The sequence below is a fragment of the Lepidochelys kempii genome, chromosome 24 (assembly GCF_965140285.1).
Source record: "Lepidochelys kempii isolate rLepKem1 chromosome 24, rLepKem1.hap1, whole genome shotgun sequence".
Taxonomy (NCBI): domain Eukaryota; kingdom Metazoa; phylum Chordata; order Testudines; family Cheloniidae; genus Lepidochelys; species Lepidochelys kempii.
This window is the reverse complement of record NC_136403.1, coordinates 5,207,268-5,230,621: the sequence shown is the minus strand read 5'-3', so window position 1 is coordinate 5,230,621 and position 23,354 is coordinate 5,207,268. Positions and strand designations below refer to the sequence as shown.

The following is a 23,354-nucleotide window of genomic DNA, read 5'->3' as shown; positions in this document are numbered from 1 at the left end:
GGGGCACCTTGGGGACACACACGGCTGGGAGAAGGACCCTCACGGCACCACGCGGGAGAGTCTGCAGCTCCAAGGAGGTGCTATATATATTTTTAATTTTATTTTTTTAAATCTTTTAGGGGGAGGGATAGCTCAGTGGTTTGAGCATTGGCCTGCTAAACCCAGGGTTTTGAGTTCAATCCTTGAGGGGGCCATTTAGGGATCTGAGGCAAAAAGGAAAAAAATTTGGATGATTTAGTTGGGGTTTGGCCCTGCTTTGAGCAGGGGGTTGGACTAGATGACCTCCTGAGGTCCCTTCCAACCCTAATATTCTCTGATTCTATGACTAGGTCTTTCTCATCTCTGACTTCTGTGGTAGTATGAAAAGCAGACTTAGCACCATTCTTCTCTGTTGCCCTGCATTGTACAGTCATTTATACCATTGCAAAGTATGTACAAAATGCTACTGTTCTGATTTGCAAGTGTTTCATAGAGCATTAGTGTAAATGCCTGCACAAGGTGTAGGGTAATGGAGAAATGGGCCATTAATGTTTAAATGCCAATATAAAGTCACCAGCATATCTGTAAAATTAGTTTTGGGTTCTGTGTTTTTGTCAATGCTTCCTGATGAAATTCATTCCACTCACAAAGCTAAAGGTCTGTTCAATTGCTAGTGCTGCAGAGTCTAGCTGAATTTGAAATTTTGGCTGTTTTACTGCTTATTAAATCATAAAAATGTTGTGATTGGAACTTAACTGGCAATTAAGTTAATGGTGAATGAGGCAAATAGAATCCAGGTGACTCTCCCCTAGCTGTACTGGCTTGGTGAGCTCTGCAGAGTTCACAGAAGTGAAAACTTGTTTGTGTCAGTAAAAGTCAGCAGATTTGACTGAGTGACATGCAAAGAGCAGAGATGTGGCATTAGGGGCAATTTCTATACACTGTCAACCATAATATCACATCAGTCTTTAGGTTTGTAGGGCCAGATTCTAACTTTTGATGCACAGTAGATGGCACTGCAGATTTCTTAAAGCTATTCAGTGACATGTATTATTCAAACAAAGTAATGTTCTGGGAGAGAACAGATAGAAAAAGAGATGATATAATACAAGTGCATTGTCTGTATTTCAGATAAACCACTTGGGCCAGTCTGGTCTTGTTTGTTAGTCACTCCTTCCAGCTTCCCTTATATCCGGGAGCAAGGAAGCATTTTGCATCGAGCTCAAACCTAGTTTCCATGGGAGTGCAACTCTGAGAAGGACTCAGGCTTTGCCTAGACTAAGATTTAAAGGTACAGTGTGAGATCATGTTAACTAGCTTGAGCTAACTAACACCTTCTAAAACTCTAGTCAAGAAAAGGCAAGTTGTACTCTAGCATGCTAAATCTGGATATTTAGAAAGGGATAGATCAAGTTAGCTAACATGATCTAATGCCACACCATTAAATCCTAGTCTAGACAGAGCCTCAGGGCTTGTCTCCCACTTCCAGGGGCTGGGGGGGGAGGGCAGAGGGGTGACCGATGTGCAGCAATGTGAAAACCCGCTAAATCAACCGCCGATCACTCTCCCGTGGACTTTGGTACTCCACCGGAACAAGAAGAATAAGGTAAGTCAACGGATAAGGATATCACGGCACTTGATGCAGGTGGAATAAAGAAGCATTCTTGTCCCCACTGAAGAAAGGATAGGCAGGGAGGGTCAGAGGGTCACTAACTTGCTTAGGATAACACAGCAAGTATGGGGAAGTTGGGAATCGCTCCCAGGTGTGTCAGCTGTTCTTCTAGCCACTAGTTTATTATTACTTTTATTATTTGATTACTGTAGTGCCTAGAGATCTAGAGATGGACCAGGACCCCCTAGTGGTAGGGGCTGTACAAATGTAGAACAAAAGGCGGACCTTGCCCCAAGGAGAAATCTAAGTGTAAGAGAAGAGAGAACAGATGGATAAGCGAACAGACAGGAGAGTACAAGGACACAGTGAGACTATACTGGTCAGCATGATGAGCCTGCTGCCTTCCAAGAGATAGTTACACCAATCAGTAAACTACTGTTGTGGGTGTGTGCGGATGAAGCAGGGAAAGTTGAAGCATCTTTCCCTTCCCACTCCAATGGTGACTCGCTGTGCAAATGCCAATATGGTTTCTTACCAGATCTCCACTTGATATTTAATGCAGGGTATCTTTGCTCTTTTCGTTGTTGTTTCAGATGACTTGTCCGACTCTGAAGAGAGCATCACCAGTAACAAATCCTGTCGGAACGAGAGATCCCTCCAAGAGAAACTAGAGATCATAACCAATGAGGGCCTGCTTCCGACTGTCAAGGTGTTCCTGGACTGGTTGAGAACCAACACTGACCTCATCATCATGTGTGCCCAGGTGTGGGGGTTTTGTTTAAATGTACACTGTTAATGACAGCGTCTCTTAAGTGTCAGCTTGGGTGATTATATTGTGATAAGCCTCCCTGTAGATTCAGGTGGATACATTGTTTGTCCCTTCCTGGCATAAATAATGATTGTGACTTTAATGTGTATTGTTAAACAGATCCCATGTTGCACCATAGATTCAACAGCAACTCAGTGATGGGGGTAGTGATCTCTGTGCATGGTTTGCAAATCAGTGTGTTAAGTTTGTAAAGCAGTTTGGGATCTCTTGGGATGAAATGTATTATTCATAATCAAATTACTTCCTCTCACTTTTATAACTATGTTATTGTTAGGTTCTACCCTACAAATACGTTTTGGTGATGGGGGAACAGGGGATTCAGGGTTATTAAATAGCCCTGACCTAGAAGCCATGAGAATGAGACAAACCCACATCTAGACACAGGGATCATCTATCACGATTGCTATTGAGTCTTCTGTCTGTTTCAACAACTCGCCAAAAAAATGAGAGGGTGGATGTAGAGGCAACTGCTGGTTAGGTGGCCTGCTGGCTAGGTCAGGAGACTGGGCATCCATAGGCCAGAGATTCTATTCTTGACTCTGTTAGTGTCTTGTTGTGTCTTTGAACAAGTCATCCTTGCCTCTCTGCCTTGGTTTCCCTGTCTATCAAATTAAACTAATCTCTACTTCACAGGATGTTGAGGCTTAATTACTTGCAAAGTGCTTTGAAGTCTCTGGAAGGTGCTATCAAAGTGCAAAGTATCCTCATAATTATTTGCATCTATCTTGACTTGAAGATTTGCATGACTTGATTTATTTTGCAGCCTTTTTTTTTTCCTTCTTCCAGAGCTCCCAGAGTCTATGGAACAGACTGTCCGTGCTTCTGAACCTTCTGCCTTCTGCTGGAGAACTGAAGGAACCAGGTACCGTTGGAGCCCATCCCGTATCATTATCCTCCAAACAAACAAACAAACAATGCTCCCTGCACAGATTCAACTCCTTATTTTTCAAACCTAGTTATCAGTGGTGCTTATAGCTCATTATCCTGCAAGGTGAGAGTAACTAATGCAACTTGGTTTACAAGGATGATGGAATATGAGTAAGGCCATGTCTACCTTAGCCTCTGTTGTGTTGAATCATGATTCAAGTTAGTTACCTCCCATGGTTTGGTTAGCTAGTGTGGATGGAGTCAAACTGTACTAAAGCAGGGTACTTGATTGACTGGCTCAAACCTTAATGGAAACTGGTAGCATGCCATAGACGTTCCCGTATGACCAAAATGCTTGAACTTTGAAGAACATAAAGCACAGCATAAGACTTCGGACCTCAGCTGTCCTGGCATCAGTGATGATCAGTCACATCTTACTCTATTTCCCCCCAACAATCTAGGCCTGGCTCTTGGTAACGAGGTCAAGGACTTGCTGATTGGCTGTGAACTTCCAGACTTGAGCACCAGCTTGCTGCTTCCAGAAGACGTGGCGCTCCGTAACCTGCCCCCTCTGAAAAATGCACACAAGAGGTTTAACTTTGAGCAGGACAGACCCATACTCTCAGCAGTGGAGGAGGTGAGGATAGGCGAGCCCTGGATTCTTGCTACCAGCTAAACTTGTCTTGATAGAAACTTTTCCTTATCCTAGCAACACAGGAGGAGAGTCTAGTTTTATTGTGGGAGAGAGTGTGCCCCGAACTGAAATACCTTTGTGAACCTCAGGATGATTCACATTGCTTCTAGCTCCATCGCCCAGGCAGTGTCCAGAAACTTCCCTTTCCCCTCAAAGCAACGCAGAGCTGCTACCTATGGGTTTCTTTGCTGTGTTTAACCCCTCACCCTCCTTGTCTGGATAAATCAGTTGGGACGAGTCTTGAACCGTTTGCAGGCTATCTCCTTTAGCCCTGTGTCAGTGACGATGACTGGCAGTGGCAGAAGAATTGGCATTGTGCCATACTCATGCCCAGAATGGCTTTAATTGTCAGCCCAGCTGCAGAGTAAAAAGGGCTAAGATCATCATTACTGCATAGGGGAAGGTGAGACGTTTAGGGAGAAAGTCAGGAGAGTAGTGGTCCATCTAATTTTGCTACGGCAATCTCTGAACTACCTGATGACTTAGAGCACATTAACATTTGTCCACCTTTGCTACCTGATTTTTAAGGGAATGTTATGGCCTTTGATCTGGGAGCTGCGTTTTTAAAAATGTAAGATTCCAGCTGAGGAAGCCCGGGGATGAATTCCTGGATGTCTCCTCATGCTTTTGGTGCTCTGTGGAGAAACTCTGAGGCAAGTTACAACAATCCAAAGCCGAGTACAGTCCCTCCTTTTACTAAAGCCTGCTTAGCTGTCCTGTTAGTTATGTCACCCCTCTTCAGAGAGATGACGACTCAGGTTCCAACGATGGGATAACTGGCCGGCACAGATTGCTCTGAAAAGCCAGATGTCATTGTTCTCTGTTTGAAAACCCTGACTGCAAATATTTCAAAGCACTCTGGCTGACTTTCCTGCACCCCGACCCCATTTATTTTCTCCAAAGAATTATCATGTCCTGCATCTTCAGGAACATTCACAGAATTTTTCACTGTGTGTGTGTGTGTGTGTGTTTAGTCATTTCCACCTTTTTCTAAAAGTTTAGGTTCCAGCTTCTCAGCTAGCGCAGGCTGCTGCCAGGGGGGTGTGGTACATCTCATGTCAAACCATCTCCTTCCTTGCAGTCCGTGATCCGTATTTGCTGCATCCGCAGCTTTGGCCACTTCATCACCCACTTGCAAGGCAGCATCCTGCAGTTTAATTCGGAGGTCGGGATCTTCATTAGCATCGCTCAGTCTGAGCAGGACAACTTGCTGCATCAGGCCCAGGCCCAGTTCCGCATGGTGAGTTGGAAGAGTCTTAGGCTGTGTCTACACGGCCACTTTCAGCACTGACGCTTTAGTCGTTCAGGAGCATGAAAAAACACCCCCCTGAGCAGCAAAAATTTTAACACTGAAAAGCGCTTTATCACCAGGAATGCCGATCAAGCTACCACCGCTCATTCAGGGTGGTTATTTTTTTATTGCCGGAAGAGCTCTCCCCAGCGATAAAGCATGACTACGCTGCCCACCTCACAGCGCTGCAGGCATTGTAGACGTACCCTCAGAGGGGCTGATGCTCTGGTCTGTGACATGCTGGCATCCCAGACTAATGTTGCCATTGGCTCCTCTGCCTGGCCGTGTGTTCCTGAACAAGCTCGGTAATGGCTCATAATTGACACACTTTCAGTGCCTAGTGAGAGAAGAGGTTGGCCACATTCCTCTTGGGAAAGCTGCTTGCCAGGAGCAAAGTGCATCTAGGGACAAAAGTCTGTTCCTGTTCAGTCTTGCTGTTTCGTAAGAGGATAATCCGCCCCACCAAGTTGTGAATGAAAAGTCATAGATAATCTGGCGTGCTAATGAATGTGCCACAAGCATTGTCCCCCAGTGTAATGCAGGGAATTGGCTCTAGAGAGCTGCCCCACCCCCTGGCAAATCATTATTGTGTAGTCTTTGTGCATGGGAAAAACTCCATCCCAGATTTGCAGCTCTGGAGGACCAAAGTTTGTTGTACAGAGCAGACACAGTTTAAGAATTGGCAGAACCAAGCTTTTTTTCCATGCTGCCCCACCAAAATTTGCCTCTGCCCTCCCCAGAGGGGGAGGTAATCCATTCTTCCTCTCCCATCGGCTGAGACAGCTGACAAGGTGGGCCAATCATGATGGGGACTTTTGTACCCGCTCATTTCATACAAGCCACCCTCAGATGGTAACAACTGTCCTGGTTGGCTTGGGTTGGATTCAAGCTGGTGACCTGGAGGCAAACAGTTTCTCTCCCTTTACCAGTCCCTTGAGCGATTTGTTCCCCTTTTCTCAGTACCTTTCTGGAAGTACATGCTAATCACTAGCCCACACTCTTCCTGCTAATTTTATTTTTAACTCTATTTTTAAAACTAGGCTGCGGAGGAAGCTCGTCGGAACAGGTTAATGAGAGACATGGCTCAGCTCCGACTGCAGGTATGAGATCCCAGCTCTCAACTAAACCACCAGGTCTGTTAACTTAGAGTTAAATGTCCAAGCGCATGAATGAACCTGGCCTGCCAATCTTCTATTTGGTACACTTATGGAAAAATCATTTTCTGGTCATAATTGTTCACATCTCATTCTTAAAAAACCCCAAACAGGTCAGCCCCTCTGTTTTGACCTAGTGTAATAAAAACTGTAGAGATCTGCCTCTTAAAACAGTACTGTCTGATTTGAGGCGTGGTTAGAGCAGGGGTACTAACAATCAGGACTCCTGGGTCCTATTTCCAGCCCAGCTCCTCAATTGCTCTGTGACCTTAGCAAAGATCTCCCATTCTGTCACAGTTTACCCCTCTGGAAACAGGTATATGCATTTCAAGGGCCTTTGGTAAGACGTTAGTCAGTCGTTTGGGATATTGAGATGCAAGGCACTGTACAAACACAAGGTAGTATCATCACCATTAGGTGCCCCTGTGAGTACAGATTTGGAGAACTCCATAAAGGTATATACCAGATGTGTGCTGTACATGTTATATATGCTCTCTGTAAAGATAGGGAGACTCTTTGAACAGCTTATTTTTGTCAAGAAAGGAATAAAAGGTCTGGCTCATGGAAATATTCAGAGGTATGTGGAGTTTGTGTAGATGCCACATTAATGGAGTGACAGATAAAAACGGTCAGTCTACTCAGGCACCAAGGATGACTCAGTACAGGCAGGAACCCTTAACCAAGGTGATTCTTGCTCAGATGCAGAAAGTCGAATTTACGGCCTGATTTGAGGCTGAGAGGGAATTTATACCTCTCCTTGGGAGAGTTTTCACCATCCGCTGGCCCAGGGAACACATTTGTCAGGATCAGGCAGGCTCATGCCATGCGATTGGGGAAGTGGAGGGGCTGGGCTGCACATGACAGGAGGACCATCACTCTTTCTGTTTCTGCATGAATTCCTAATCTGGTATTGCTGCTATCCTGTTTCAGCTGGAGGTTTCTCAGCTGGAGGGGAGTCTCCAACAGCCCAAAGCTCAGTCTGCCATGTCTCCTTATCTTGTCCCAGACACCCAAGCTCTCTGCCAGCACCTCAACATCATCCGGCAGTTAGCTACCAGCGGCAGGTTCATCATCATCATCCCTCGAACAGGTACAATTAGGCTCCTGTTTGCATGTGTGGTTTTGAAGGGGTTCAAGCCCAAAGGCTTTCAAGAGAGTCACGCTCCCTTTGAGAACAATGGAGAATCCTCTCTGTCCCCCGGCTGAGAACAGGAGGTGGGTGTCAGGTGCTGAGCTCTGTTGGAAATCGGGCCCATGGTTCATGAGTAGCTCGGCAACCTCCAGTAGGTCAGAGGGAACACTGGTGTCTGGATTTCCCCTGCAAAACTTGTCCAGTGTTCTTGTATAAATGTGCAAGGAGGTTAGTGACTTTTAGAAAGCTGAGGCAAAGACAGCCCCTGTGTTGCAGAGCTTTGGAGAATGGTTGGCTTAGCTGGTGTGCTGGGGGAATCTATTCAGTCTTATGACAACCAAATTACCTCGGGTTCAGCCCACATTGCTATGTGCCTTGCCTGATTTGTGGTGGCTGTTTTTGTGATTTGTGTGAAATGAGGTGGTGGGCAAGTTCCCATTTCCTTAATGTTTGTGAAGGGCTTTGAGGATGAAAATAGCTATAAATACTACATATTCCCCCCCAACTTTGTGCATCACTTTGTAATACCCTGTGAACTTAGAACAACCTGTTCTTGTCTGCCATACACCCCCCTTTCCTTCTTCAGACCCCACTCCTTAAATCCTGTTTCTTCCATAAATCCTCCTTGTATTGGTTTCCTGCACCAGAACTTCTATCCCATGTTGGTTTTCCTATAGATTGCAAGGTCTTTGGGGCAGGGACTCTCTCTCTGTTTTGCATAGTTCCCCATGTATATTCACGACACTTTATAAATAAATGTCCACATCTCAAACCACTGGCCACAGCTGGTATTCATTGGCACCCTTGTTTGCATTCTCAGCAGAGATCAAGGACTTAATGTTTCATGGAAGTTGATCTTCCTGTTTACCCCTAGGAAGGTGAGCTCTTCAGGTCAGAGTTAGAGCAATGTTGGGACATTATAGAGGAGCCTGACCTGCCCTGTTTTGTGGCTAGAGGATCCTATTCCCAAGGGCTGTGAGTTCAGTGCTTACTCCCAGCACTAATTAGATTTATGTTTTACTGAAAAAGGCTCCTTGCCTCAGGAGTAGCAGCTGAAAATCATTGCATAGGTCCTTCTTTGGCCATTTTATTTGTAGCTCAGGCTGGAGTCTAACATGGTTCATCAGCTAATAACTGGAGAAAGGTCCAGGTCAGCAGCTGATTAGTTTGTATTTAGCAGCAGCATAAAGTTATTGCCACCTGCCAGAGGCAATTCCACAGCTCCTAGAGTTCATGCCACATGTAGGATTAACCTGCAAAAGGCACGAGCAAACTAACTTTCTCACTTCTGTTTTTTATTAGTGATTGATGGTTTAGACTTCCTGAAAAAGGAGAATGCAGGCGCTCGCGACAGCATCCGATATTTAGAGGCAGAATTTAAAAAGGGAAACAGGTAAATACCCTTTCCCTTTGGTTTTAAAATAAATGTATCTGTTTCTTATGTAGAAAAAGTCCTTCAAATAAATGGTGTTTTGTTCAGATAGAACACAGAATAAGAACAGAATGGGAAATGGGCACAGTTAAACGTATACCAGGGCAGTACGAAGAGGGCACTGGCAGCACAATGATTTAATGTGGTTCATGGATGGATCCCAAAACACACGACTGTCTGACCATCTCTGTGTACCTGTAGGGACCACGTTACTTAGTAATGAAATGCAGCCACTTCTGGTGTGGGAAGTTGCAGCTGCTTATTGATGCACAGCATTTTAGGACAGGAATTGGGGAATGGTTTTTCCAACAGAATTTCAAGCATATAGAATGTAATCAAATCCCCTTAAGAACGAAGCGGCTGAGTGGCTAACAGAATATGCAAACTTTCCTTAAAATCAGGTTTTATGTCAGCGGTCCGATATTTGCCACTGTCTGGTCCTATCTTTAGAAAAAGGCCACTGGGGTGATGCTGGAAATTGTTCCTCTCTGGTCTACTCGCGTGCACTGAGTCAACACATTGGATAAAGGAAAACTGCGTGTTCTAATCTATTTGATCTTTAGAAAGTCTTTGACAAAGTTTCTCACAAGAGGCTACTAAGGAGTCATGAGGTGAGAGGCAAAGTACTGTTATGGATTAGAAATTGGCTGAGAAACAGAAAACAAAGATTAGGAATAAATGGTCAGCTTGTAAAATGTCAGAAGGTTAATGGTGTCATGACCCAGAAATCTGTGTTAGGGCTGATGGCACTTTACATGCCACTGATCTGGTGATGTGCAAACAGTGAGGTATCTACATTTGAAGGAACATCAAATTATTTAGGTTAGTTGAGACTAGAGAAAGCCATGAGGAACTTCAAATGGGACCTATGCAAGCTGGGTGAAAGGGCAGCACCTGCTTTTGGTAAACATCCAGCAGTATCAAGGAAACCAACATGCTTAGAATCATACAACTTCCTTTGCTTTAAAATATTGACATTTTCCCTTTTAGTAACCTCCATGTGGACTCAGCAAATCTGCTCTTTCCTCAGGTACATTCGTTGCCAGAAAGATGTTGGGAAAAACTTTGAGAGGCATAAACTGAAGAGACAGGATTTAGATGCCTGGTAAGGTTACAGCTTAGCACAACCTTTGGAGTTCTTACTTTCTCATTACATGCGTGCCAGGTGGGTTTTGGGATGAGGTGCCACCTTTGGGACTAGTTACATAAATTTGGGTTGCTAGATTTGATCCTATTCTTCAGATTGTTTTAAACCTGCAAAACAAAGGGGCTGTGAGGTCCAGTGTCTTATCTACTGGAGGAGGATCAAATCTGGCAACCCATACTCATGCAACTAGTCCCACTGGGACTCAGGACTCCGGGTTCTATTCTCATCTGTGCCACTAGACTGCTGGGCAAGTCACTTCCTTTATCTCTTCCTCAGTTTCCCTCCTGCCCTTTGTCTGTCTTGTCTATTTAGATTAAAAGACAGTTGGGGCTGCGACTTTCTCATATTATGGGTGTGCATGTGGGGTCATGATCTCAGGGACTCTCAGTGCTACTTTTAATACAAATAATGGGGTTGAGAGACACTGCACTGCTAGGATGAAGCTTGCCCTGCAGCTGTATAAACTTATGCTTTTGTGGATAAGTGAAATCAGTATCTGTTTGCACAGACACAAATAGCGATTTGATTTTTCTTACATCAATGTGACAGGAACCTCTATAAAATATTGGACAGCTGCAAACAGCTGACTGTGTCCCAAGGGAACGGAGAGGATGACACCACAGGGATGGTTACCATCATAACTGGCTTTCAGCCGGATGATCCAAGCAAATTCTCTGCACCCATGCAGGTCAGTGTCTCAGAATAAGGTAACTGGGTTACAACAACTGACAAAATCCTTCCTGACCCCAGGTAAGGGAAAAAACTCCTTTCATCATCAGCATCCTTTCTGCAAGTGTATTTTCTGCCTGGGCTAGTAAGTGCACTCTTTTTCCACAAGCCTGGGTTATAAATCGTGGCCCTTATTTTTGTTTGCAGTAGGGCGCCTTTACACTATACTGGTAGCGCAAAGGGGTCTTTGGAATGGGCATAACTGTAACTTACACCATTTTAAAGCCCCTTTATGATGTCTGAGCAGCGTAAAGGGGCCCTGGGGTGAATACAAATCCGACGGTTTTGGTTCTGCATGGGCACTTTTGCTGAGATTTTCAAAGCTGCCTAGACGCCCAACTCCCATCAATTGAAATGGCAATTGTATGTCTATATCCCCTTCTCTGCTTTGAAAATCTCAGCCTCTGTTTAGGCTGTGCCCCCTTTGGAAGAGCTGTGGCTTCCTATATAAGGAATAAAGTGTGCCCCTTTTCCAGGTTCTTCTCTTGTCACTGATCTTGTGCTCTTGAGGATGGAAAACAGCAAAACTTCTAAAAACATAGTTCCATGTTGTGTACAGGAATTGTTCAGGGTGGGCCAAAGGGGCGGAATTTCATGTAATTAGAGAAAAAAATGACAGAGAATTTGAGAAGGCTGTCAGGAAATGTTTCCCAACTTTGAGCTCAGTCAGCCTCAGTCAAAAAGCCCCGTTCCTTAGGAGATTTAAATTTGGTGGACAAAGTTCTGGAGACTCTATTGTGGTGGTTGGACGATAGATTACTTTGGGAGACCAGTGGGCTTTTCCCATGCCAACGTTCCATGATATTTTACTGATGTCTTCCCCTGCCCCACACACAGAGTCAAGGAAAAATAAAAATCTAACTCTGAACTACCTAATAAAATAAAAATTCTCCTTCCATTGGCAGTAGGGAAAGGAAAGAGCTTTTAAACTGAGGAGGGAGGTTGATCTTGTGGTGAAGGCACTGGACTGGGGCTCAGGAGACCTGGGTTCATTTCCTGGCTTTGCCACATGTTCCATGTGGAACTTAAAGTGAGTCATTTAATCACTCTGGGACTGAAGGATAACACACTCTCTCACACAAGGGTGTTGAGGCTAATACCATCCCATGGTGATGGGTGGTCATGTAAGTGCCTACACGGATAGTATCATCCAGTCTGCTGTCTTGGCAATGCAGGAAAAAATTCCCTCTGTGTGTGATTGTCTTGTTTTTGTCTCCAGTCTGCTATCCAGGCAGCAGCCAGTGCCAGTGTAGAAATAAAAAATGTTCTGGAGTTCTACAAGCAGTGGAAGGAGATGGGCTGATGGTCAGAAGGGCATCGGGTTGGTGTACCTTTCTCTCCCCCTCTCAGAACGCGCGGTGTCTGAACGAAGGAAACAAAACACAGGCGAGACTTGACACGAAGAAGCAGCAGCAGCAACCATGAGAAAAACAAATCCAGTTCCGGCACGCACACAAAACACCCACACCACGAACAGACGACTGTACATCTCCAACAGCGCCAACTGCTCTGAGAAGAGAGACACCTCAGCGAGGCCAAGAAGAGATCTCCCCTTCTCCCGGTCGGCAGGGATGGGCGAGAGACGGGCAGTCGTTCATCCCCCTGCTTGGTCGTCCCCAATAGTCAGGCAGCTCCCTGTATGTACTTTATTTAAACAAGCCAAAACCACGGCAGTGGAAATGGAACACAGAAGGGGCTAGCCTCCGGGGCTGGGGACAAAGTTCCAAAGAGTGCTCTTTGTTGGGAATCTGGTGATAGGAAAATGAACACCTTTTTAATTAATTTTTCCATCTTCTTTCTTTTAATTCTTAGCATATGTGTGTGTGTGTGTATGTATGTATGTATGTGTGTGTATACATATATATATATATACACACACACACACACATATATATATATACATATTTAAAAAAGTGGAGTTCCTTTGGGGTTCTGCATCCTCTTCAAATGTTAAAGAATTAAAGAGAACAAGGAAATGATGATGCTATTTTTAAACAGAAAAGCAAAAAAAAAGTTTTAGGAACAAATATATTTATTCCTCTCCGGCCCTTTCCATACTGGGGGGAGTGCAAAGTGATTATTGCCTGTAGAGAAAAGCACCAGACGGAAACCTTCCCTATCCCGCTAGGAGTTTGGTGTGCATTCCTTGCTTTTGTACTTGTTGCGTTTTTTGTGAGCCATGATAGGTCTAGCTTGGGCTGTTTGAGAGAATCGGAGGAAAGGATTCATTCCTCCTCCTAAATGACCCCCGCCCCCAGCATTAGGTCTCTGTGCAGGGGAGGGTACAGGTTGAATGCAATCCAGGCTAGTTGCTGGTAGTCGTAATGGAGCTGCATTGGATGCTTAGACAGTGGCAAGGGTTGTTGATTTGGCTCGAGCCTGCTGAGACTCAAGAGACAAATCGGACCTGAAAACCTCTCCAAACGGTCCCTAATTCCTCTTCGTTATTTTGCAGTGGGATGTTGGGGGAGGAGGGGATACAGAGGATTTTCTTAAGCTTATCAACGGTCTCTTCAGTTGCTCTCGGACTCAGCTTCTTCTGTGTAAAACGAGGGGTTTGCAGAGCTTATGTAGTCCCTAGGAGCAGGAGGGGGAAATGCAGTGGTCACTGCAAGTCAGTGTCATCAGGAGCTGGCTCATGGACTGTTCTGTGCCTTTCAGTCAGTACAACAGCATCCATAAAGGAAGGGAAGGCAATAGCTGTGCAGATGCTGGAATCAGCTCCCTTTGTTTCCTGCGAGGTAAATTTACAAACCTCTCTCCTGCACCCTCTCTACGGATCCTCCATCTGACTTCTGGTAACACTGATACCTATAAATGAAAAGCACATTGCTATAAAGATCACGAAGCACCGGGTAGAAGTTCCATCTCTGTTGATCTGTGTCCCTGTATTTTCAGACCAGATGTCCCCATCCACTTGAACCAGCAGCAACTATGCAAGTAATGAGTTTAACCCACTGGTCTCTGTCCAGCTCTTTTTAATTTGGCCTGACAAGAAGCTGCTATAACTGGTTATTAATAGTGTACTATGAATGGACCATTTGAAAACATAACCATTTGCAATACCTGCAGATTTCCCAGCATAACGCATCATACCAGAATTGCAAAATGTCCCGTTTTGGTTTCAGACCAGTATGAATCCCACAGGATTCATCCACTTTGCAGCTTAGATCATTTTGCAGCCAGCAGCCTTGTTGCTCAGATGAAAGGCCTTGGAAAGCCAGTGTGCTTTAAAGGTGATTTTATTCCTTTGGAAAGCAGAGGAGGGCATAAGGGGTCAGTGTTACTAACCGATTTTCTCTTTATGTCTTCACCTGAAACTTGTGGTGCTTTACTAGGCCATGCCAAGAAGACAGCGTAAGCAAAAGTGCTGAATGGGGGCTTTCACCCGCTTCTGAAGGCTTCCTGTGTTTACAAACAGATTTCAGCTGTGGCATGTCCCCAGGTGGAGTTTAGTGCATGGCATTTATCCTTTCCCACACGCGTGCAGCTATTTTCTTTTATCAGGTCTGTTTCTGTTTAGCTCATGTTTTTATGTAATGGAGATGCAAAAAGTAAAAAAAGACCTACCCTGTGTATGATGTCTCCATCAGAACCCTCCCACCTGAGTTGTACGAGCCAGAGCGGTGTAGCTTTGAAGGTGAAACCAATTCACCCCCTGCAATTCTGTCCCTGTTTTTGACATGATGCTGACCAGTGCATTAAAGTACACTCCCCGCTCACCCACATGTCTAGGTCATCTTGAATTCTGTCTGGTGGATCAGACTTCTCTCTGACTTGGGTGTTCTGCCCAGCTCCTCTTGGTAGGACGCAAACTGGAACCCACAGCCATGAGTGAGTTGTAGCGGAAGCAAGATCTGCACTAAATGAAGCTTTGTCACAGCTGATTACATCTCTAGTCCTCGGAAATATTTATTTTTTTCTCCCTTCCGGGGGTGCCGTCTGAGACATGCTGTTCTGGTTTTGTAAAGAAATGGGAATAGTTCTACTGCAGTTAATGTCTAAAGCCCAGGATGGGAGCTGTTCAGATGTAGCATATTCCAATGGCCACGGATGAGATTAAGGGGGGGGAAAAGCAGTGCAAGTGAAGCAGAAACTGAAAACCAGGCCCCAGCAAACAGATCCATTGGCACTGCAGTTAGTTATGATTTCCAAGGCAACAGTGCAACCCAAAATTGGGACTGGAATCCTAGAGCCAAGCTTTGAGAGGCAGAGATCATGGATAGAATGGGGGTGCGGAGCAGCTACCCAGCACTGCACAAATGTGACCAGGAAATGAGGATGATGCTAGGGAAGAGGAGAAGCCTTGGCACAGAAGAGATGTCCAGCTTGATGCCACAGCTCCTTGTCTTTTGAAATGGAGTGACTGTTTGAGCAGGCTGTTGATGGGGGGCTGTTTTGACAGTTGCAGTGGGGCTGTGCAAGACATTTTTAAATTTCATTTTTTGAAGGTGTTTTTTTAACCTCAAATTTATTTTGTAACAATAAACATTGCTGAGCTAAAAAGAGATCCCCCTTCGTGTGTCCAGAAAGAGAAATCAAGGCATGATTTTTTTTTTTAAAGGGGGGAGTGTGTGTCTGTATTTTATAAAACATCCCTGTCTTGATGCACTGCCTGTCTAAAGGGTATTTTTGGTCATATCGCAAGTGTTTTGGTCATTAAGGAGGATGGGAAAGGCCCCTTGGTTATCCTCTGTCATGAGGAGTGTTGATCGCCCCTTTTGCTCCGTATACATCTTCAACCTTCTTTCTGCTGAGATAGGAAGCTTCAGGCAGGGGTGGCCAGTTTTCAAAGATGCATCTTGAAGCTCCCCAAGCATGCTTTTATCCTTCAAAAATGTGTGGCCATGCAACCGTGATTCAATGCAAGCAACACACTTTCTGTGCCCTTGCCGGATTTAATCTGAACTGGAAAAGGGATGAAAAATAGCGTCTGAGTCTGTGGAATAGCACAGCCATAGATCAAGGCACCGAGGAAGATGGCACGTTGTTCCCTCTTATGAAACATTTTCTTACATTGGGCTTTAATTGGAGGCACTGCTTGATTCTTTTCAGGAGAGGTGCAGGGGAGGATGCTTTCAAGGCTGGATCCCACAACTCACAATGGGCCAAAATTCCCAACTAATAAGTTGGCACAGGTCTGTCAAAAATATGCAGCCATGATTAAATGCATAACTGGAGCTGTGCTGACTTAAACCAGCAGGGGACTTGGTCCAGGAATCTCAAATCCCAGGCTAGAACTCAAACAGAGGTGGCCACTTTTAATGATCAGCAATGGAAGTTGCTAATGCCAAGTATTTCTCCGAGGCTAGATCACTAAATGGCCAGTGGGGGACTGAGAGCTGATGTATTGTGGCCCACAGCACTAGTGCCCGTAGCTGCTTAGCGCTGTGGCTCGGGTCTTACAGGAGTCTCCCACAGCGTTCAATAGCACCACCCTGAGCTGTAGCTGCAAACTGACCTTCCACGCTTTCCTAGTGCAACATTCAAGCCTTGCAAAGCCAGCTCTTCCTCTGCTAATGCAAATGGTGCTATCTCAGTAGCTACCAAAAACCTTCTTAGACCATGTCCAAACTAGCCCCTGGGGGAAGAAATGTTAACGCAAGCGTCATAACACCCGCTATGCTGGTAAAAAGAAAAAAAAAAGTGCTTTATGGGGTTGAAACCATTGTTTTTAATTTAATCGTTTTGTGTGTTTCTGGGCTTTGTTTTTCTTTTCCTTTTTTCCCCCTCCACCGAGTTGGATTCCCAGAAGCTTCAGCACGACAGCTGCATTCACGGAGACTGTTGGTTTCTGGGGGCTAATGTCATCCTTGATTTCTCATGCGGGTGACATGTTTGTTTTGCCAGCAGCCGTCTATATGTGTAGCTATGGGTGAAAAACGCTGTTCGGTGTGTGTTGGACACTGTACTGTATGGGTAGGCTGTGCCAAAAATTCTTTATTTTAGGCTGTTCCCCCACTCTGGTCACACGATTTGTTTGAATGCCGTTTGAAACGACTCAGCTTTTCCTTCTTGTCATCTAGCAAGGGAGCTGTTTAAAGGGGGCGGGGGAATACAGTGGGATACCAGCTGATGATGAAATCAGAGGTCTGTCGGGATGAGAAGGGAAATGACCATGGGTATGGCTTTCCCGTAACCCAATCCTTCCTCTGCTTCTGCAAACATTACAACCAATGTTGAGAGAATGGTTGCTGGGTTGGAGTCAAAGGAGGCTAACGCTCACTCTCCAGACATTTTATAGCAAAAACGACACCTAGCCTGTGGATTCACAGTTCAATGGTGATTAACCAGGGAGGAGTGGGCACACTGTCCAGGTGATGTGTGTCCTAGCGGAACCTCGCCACACACTTGTCAGTTGTCTGATAAGATGAACTCAAAGAGGATTTGGGACACAGGGGGCACAGGGCCTTTTGACCTCTGATTTCATGGCATGCGTCTGACCGTGGTTGGAACACATTGACTGGCTTAATAAAGTACAAGATGTTTGTACCTCCTGATCGCTCCATTCATTATTTCTCCCCTTTATTGTTTATGATCGTTGAGTCCATCCCTGGCACGCAGAACGGCACCTTTCTTGTAGATCTGTGCATGCCAAGCTAAATTGGACATTTCTCCAACTACTTTTAAATGTCATTTTCACGCTGACTTCAGAGACGCAGAGGGGAGTTCGTGGCACAAGTTCTGCCTCGCCAGGAAATTGCCTTTCATTAGATTGGCTCCTGGCATGTCATGAGTCGTTTTGCTCTCTCCGGTGAGACTGAGTGGGCATCCCTCTTTCTACTGAGTCCGCTGTCTTTGTATTAGCTGGTGAATATGATGCTTGTGAAAGTTACCAGACACACAGCCCTGGGACTCCAGTCCTTGAGCCACAGAACAGATGCAGCAGCGTGAAAAGTTTGTGCTCCCTCCCCGAAGCAAAACCAGGGATGGCAACAAGTTTTTGAGTCATTACTGATCCAAACCAGCAACCTAGCATTGAAAGGCCGAGTACCTCATTCTGTAAGTATTAGTGTGGGACTCTTGGTCAACTTGGCCATTGTGGAATCCCCATTGACTGGGGCTTACACAGTTGTTTAGATGGTGTACGGTCTTTGGGAAACAAGGGGCTGTCTCTTTGCCCGGTGCCTAGCACAATGGGGTCCCAATCTCCTATAATAAAGGAACGCTTCAGCTGTACCAGATGGGAGCTGTGGTCTCCAACATACAATAAAGCTCAGGTCTAGTGTAAGAAGCACCTGAATGCACTAGGAACAAAGCTAGTTGGAAATTTTTGACAAAGAATGGGGTTTTGTCAAACTCATATTTTTTGTGGCTAAATATTTTCAACTGAATTTTTCTAAGGGAATGTTTCATTTCAAATGGAATCTTTCATCTCAAATTTTTTGAAAATGGAAGAATTCTCAAATTTTTGGTCCCCCCCCCTTTTTTCTTTTTACACCAAGTGGACTAAAAAGAATAATGTCCAAGTTTGTGTGTGTCACTTCTTTTTTTCCACCTCTAACTTCTCCAGAAGTTCTCCCAACTTCGAAAAAGTTCCAGAGTGGCAAAAGGAAAAAATGACTCTCAACTCAGTCACTCAAACTTTTCAAATGTTGAGGAAACAAATAGATTGGTTTGAAATGAAAATGTTGTTTAGAAGTATAATGAAAATTTTTCATTTGCTTGCTGGGGGGGGAGGGGACGGAACATGTTTTCAACCAGCTCGAGCGGCGATTAATGGGCTGAAATAAATCAAAGGATCTAAGGTCAGATAGTAGGGAAAGTTGCCCTCCAGTGAGATCTTAGACCAGTATTTCTCCAATCAGTGCATGATCCTAGGGGCGTCATGAAAGGCAATCGGGAAGGGGAGGAGGGTCGCTTCCACTTGGTCAAATTGTCACTAGTGTTTACCACCCGGGCACCTCCCACTCGATTCAGAGCCAACCTGAAAGGTTGAGAAGATAGTCATAGTGCTCCCAGGGAGGTGGCTAGAACTCCATCTCTGGCGGTATTTTAAGGCTGCTGTGGACTAGTGACTTGATAGCTGAGAGGGAGAGGGGATCAGTTCCACCCTGGGAGACTGGATCTCCACTCAAGTTTCTTTGCTGTGCCTACATATGTCATAGTGCATCTGGAATGTAGCCTTTCCACCACGGGTCGCCGCCTTTGTTCCAAGCCCTGAGAACGCAGGGTTCAGAGCTGACCTGCGGTCGTATCTTTTAGGAGGACGACCATTGTCAGCTTTAGCCAAACTTGAATTTGTGGTTAAAGCACATAGCTGGGAGTTGACATGGTGGGCTCTGTTCCCAAGTCTGCCACAGACTGGCAGGGATCTCTTTCCTTCGATAAACCCGTCCATATCTCTCTGCCTCTGTTTCCCCATCTGTGAAATGGAGATAATGATGCTGCCTTTGTAGTCTAGTTAGAGCGGGACAGAGGCTCTTTTTCACCAGGCCTGGGCAGCGTCTGACACACTGGAGCCCTGCTCTCAGTTGAGGTGTCTATGCACAGCTGTAATAGTAATAAAAGTCCGGTTTCCCCAGGTATTTGCTTTCAAGGAAGTAATATCAACAGACATTCAGCAGGGTGGGGCCGACTGAAAGAGTGTGACCCATCTGGAAGGGGGCCTGATTTTCAGAAAGAAGCGGAGCGTTCAGCTTCTGACAACCCAACTTCTTTAAGGTGTGTGGCAAGCTAGGCTCCCGAAATCACAAGACACTGGAAAATCTTGGCCTCAGTTTTTAAAAATCTTCCATGGTGGCCTTAGGGCCTGATTCTCGTTCACACTAAGGCCCCTTTACAATGCTTTGGCAGGGGCCGCTGAAGTGGGCACAGATGTAAATTACACTTCCTTTAAGGCTCCTTTATGCTGCCAGTGGTGAAAAGGGGCCTTAGTGCAAAGGAGAACCAGGCCCTCCATTTCCTTCCAGAACAATAAGCTGAGCAGCAGCTTTCTAACGAGGAATGAAGCATGCCCTGTTTCTAAATGGTCGTGCCAGGAGCCGCACAAAAAGGGGGGCAGTCGGGGACAGCTCCTGCATCCTCAGAATTTTAAAATGTCTGGGTGTTGGTTTGGACTGATCACACCGAGACAATGCCTGGCATCAACTGGGTCAAAGGCTGGTGCTCCTGATGCACCATTAATATGCGGCTTCTAGGGACACATCCTCCACCCAGCACCAAGGTTTTCATTCCATACAGACAGTGAGCCCCTGTTCAGCTGACCCAGATCCTGCTGCAAAGCAGCAGTACGGGTTTTGTTTGCTGTACCTGGGTGGCTGCCTCCCCCTCCCCCCCCCCCCGTCTCCCTGGAGTGACTGGTGATATTTGGGTCAGGAGTCCCTTCTGTCCCATGGATTTATTGCAGCGCTCCGGCTAGAATTCTGTTCCGGATAGGTTCTTTGACAACACTCACAACCATCGTATCTGAGCACCGCATGCTGGGCTCGTGGGAAGGGGAGGGAGGGGAAGCCATATTTTTATGGGACATCTTGAGCCTGGCCCATTGAGATAATTGGATTTAGGATTTCACTGCTCTCTCGGAAAATCCTTACAGTTATACAGTCCTAGCTAGCTCACTTGCAATGTTTCCTGATAAAAACAACAAGGAGTCCGGTGGCACTTTAAAGACTAACAGATTTATTTGGGCATTAGCTTTCAATAAATCTGTTAGTCTTTAAGGTGCCATAATTACTTGGTTTCCCAGGTCCTGTGGATCTCCCCCTTAGGCTGGGGGGGGATCCTTTAGCAGTGGGTGAGCTTCGCCCGCCCACTTCCTGGATCCCAATAAGGCCACCGGCCTCCTCGTTGTTTTTGTGGATACAGACTAACATGGCTATCCCCTGAATGTTTCTTGATCTGATTGTCATGTTTACGGGGGCACTGGGCCTCCTGGATTTCTGTCATTGTTTCTACCACTAGCTCATCATGTGCTCTCTTCTGAAACCCACGTGGCTATTTATTATTTATATAGCAGTTATGTCTCGAAGCCCAAATGGAGGGGGAGGGCTCCCTGCGCTAGGTGCTGTACGCCCATCACAAAACCAGTTCCTGTCCCAGACAGCTTGCATGGCAAGAGACGACCATGTATAGAGGGGGGGTATGCGTGGCCCTGAGATGATGATGATTTATATAAACAGCAGTCTTGGCACACCGGATGCCAAACTGTTATCGAGTGTAGGTGTCGAGGGAGAGTTTGACAGAGGATAGCAGCATGGTCCAGTGGAGAGAGCATCCCATCAGCCAGTGAGTCAGGAGACCTGGGTTCCACTCCCTGCTCTGCCACTGACCTGCTGGGTGTCCTTGGACAAATCACTTTCCCTCTGTGCCTCCATTTCCCCTCCCAGCCTTCATTTGCCTTGGCTATTTAAATAGTAAGCTCTTCCAGGCAGAGTCTGTCTATGTCTGTAGAGCACCTGGGACAGTTGGCTCTACTTGAATATAAATAATCAATTGGATTTGAGGGTCCTTTATGGACACATTTAACATGATTCTTAGCTTGACCCATGCTGTGCCTCTGAGGTGGATTAAAGAAGGAACTACAGTCTCCTGGTAACGGTGCTTAAAGTTACATGAGGCCTGTTTGAAATGCCTCATACGGCATCCCAGGACTGGCTTTATGAAGATTCATTCTAGCCCAAAGGATTGGAGTGGAGAGGGTTTGGTTTTAAAAGCTAGCCTCCTTTTGGCTTCAATTCCTGATGTGCATGAGCCTGAATGCTAATCAGCCCCATGGCTGCCCTCTGCTTGAATGGGCCGCAAGATGCGGCTCACGTGCTCTGAGCCGAAGGAAATTAACCAGGAGCTAGTTCTGCAGCCCTCTTAAAAATGCAGGTCATGGCTGAAGTTCATAGATGTTTAACACCAGAACGGGCCATTGGGAATAATCTAGTCTGAGCTCCTGCGTAACATCGCCCAGAGCATGGCATCTAATGATTTCTGAATCCAGCCCATATCTTGTGGGTGAGCTAGAGCGGCTCTAGCTCTATAGAGAGCCTCCAAGTGATGGAGAATCCACGCACATCTCTTGGGAAACTTCTAATGGTTAATTACACTCACTGCTAAATACGTGCACCCTTTGACAATTTCCAGCTTTGGTTGCTGGCCATTGGATCTTGTGGATCTTTGGTTGCTAAAGAAACCTTTATGATCTGGTGTCTTGTACCTATGTGGAGGTACTTGTAGACCATGTTCAAGTCACCTCTTAGCCTTCTCTTTGAGAACATAAAAGGAGGTCAGTCTATTCAAGTCTCTCAGTGTAAGGCAGGTTTCCCAGACGTTGGCTCATTCTAGCAATTCTCTTCTGCATCCTCTACAGTTTCTCACACTATCTGCCTTCGAGTCCTGAGCACCTTCCGGCAAACACTAGTGCCATATTGTAAACCCAGACCTGTAAAACTGTCCCTTTCTTTTGACAGCTCCTTGTCGAGCATGGTCTGCAACTAAACACAGGAGTGCAACCTTTCTTGTTCCCAGCTGTTCTTGTCTCATTCCTGTACTGCCATTCTAAGCTCCATGTTGATCACCAAAAGGGATCATAGGGTGTGTTATCTCTTATGGATCAAACAGACCAGTTAGAAAAGGAGGACTTGTGGCACCTTAGTGACTAACAAATTTATTTGAGCATAAGCTTTCGTGGGCTACATGCATCCGATGAAGTGAGCTGTAGCTCACAAAAGCTTATGCTCAAATAAATTTGTTAGTCTCTTAGATGCCACAAGTCCTCCTTTTCTTTTTGCGAATACAGACTAACACGGCTGCTACTCTGAAACAGACCAATTAGTGGGGCATGAGAAATATGCCCTAATGCATTGGTGAATAGGGAGGAACCTTCATGCACGCTTAATTTTAAGCAAGTGCAAATGCTTTGCTGAATCAGGGACTGGGGGGAAATTTTCACAAGTGACAAGTGTCTTGTTTACAGCAGTGAAGTCGTATCTACATGGCAGGATAATGCATGGCAAGCCAGCAGGCAAATCCATAGCGCCAGCTTGCCGCACGTGTGTAACTTCCCATGTGGACGCTGCTGAAGCCCTAGAGTGCAGCTTAGCATGTTGCAGTTCTCAAGCAGGCATACGCCACGCTGCGCTCAGGGACTTTCCCTGCACAGTAGCAGCGACCGCACCAGCCGTTACTGCGTGGCGAGCCGGTGCACTCTAGATTCACGCCCTGGCTGGCCATGCAATAACTCACTTTGTAGGGAAGCCCCAGTTAGTTTAAGTGAAAGTCACTAATAATTGTACTTTAGGTCTTCCTGTATTATTTCTTTGTCCTCGCTTGGGCATACAGCTCTTCCCAATTTACGGTTATCTCTGAACTTGAATCTCTCCACAGGTGACTTTCTTCTAGCTAATGATGAAGGGTGTGAGCTACAGTTGGGCCCTAACAGATTACTGCAGCACCCTCCCCACTTAAACTCCACCTCTACCCTTCTTCAACTTGATCTCAGCCCTGTGTCCATGCCAGCTTGGTTTAACGGTGACCCAAGGTATTTAGGCTCCAATATT

General features: G+C 45.7%; 1 protein-coding gene across 4 annotated transcripts in view; it reads left to right on the top strand.

The window, feature by feature from the left end:
- The window catches only part of SMG5 (SMG5 nonsense mediated mRNA decay factor), a 45,746-nt gene extending 28,383 nt beyond the window's left edge, over positions 1–17,363 (top strand). For 3 of the 4 annotated variants that reach the window (XM_073323371.1, XM_073323373.1, XM_073323372.2), the window contains 10 exons: positions 2,185–2,354; positions 3,207–3,282; positions 3,749–3,924; positions 5,063–5,221; positions 6,313–6,372; positions 7,357–7,516; positions 8,861–8,951; positions 10,021–10,095; positions 10,687–10,825; positions 12,086–17,363. In XM_073323371.1, the coding sequence (XP_073179472.1) occupies positions 2,185–2,354; positions 3,207–3,282; positions 3,749–3,924; positions 5,063–5,221; positions 6,313–6,372; positions 7,357–7,516; positions 8,861–8,951; positions 10,021–10,095; positions 10,687–10,825; positions 12,086–12,169 (1,190 nt within the window). In that variant the 3' untranslated portion in view covers positions 12,170–17,363. Of the gene's footprint in view, positions 1–2,184; positions 2,355–3,206; positions 3,283–3,748; positions 3,925–5,062; positions 5,222–6,312; positions 6,373–7,356; positions 7,517–8,860; positions 8,952–10,020; positions 10,096–10,686; positions 10,826–12,085 lie in introns of those variants that run through there. The other variant, XM_073323374.1, reaches the window with a different exon arrangement.
- The last annotated feature ends 5,991 nt before the right edge of the window (positions 17,364–23,354 follow it).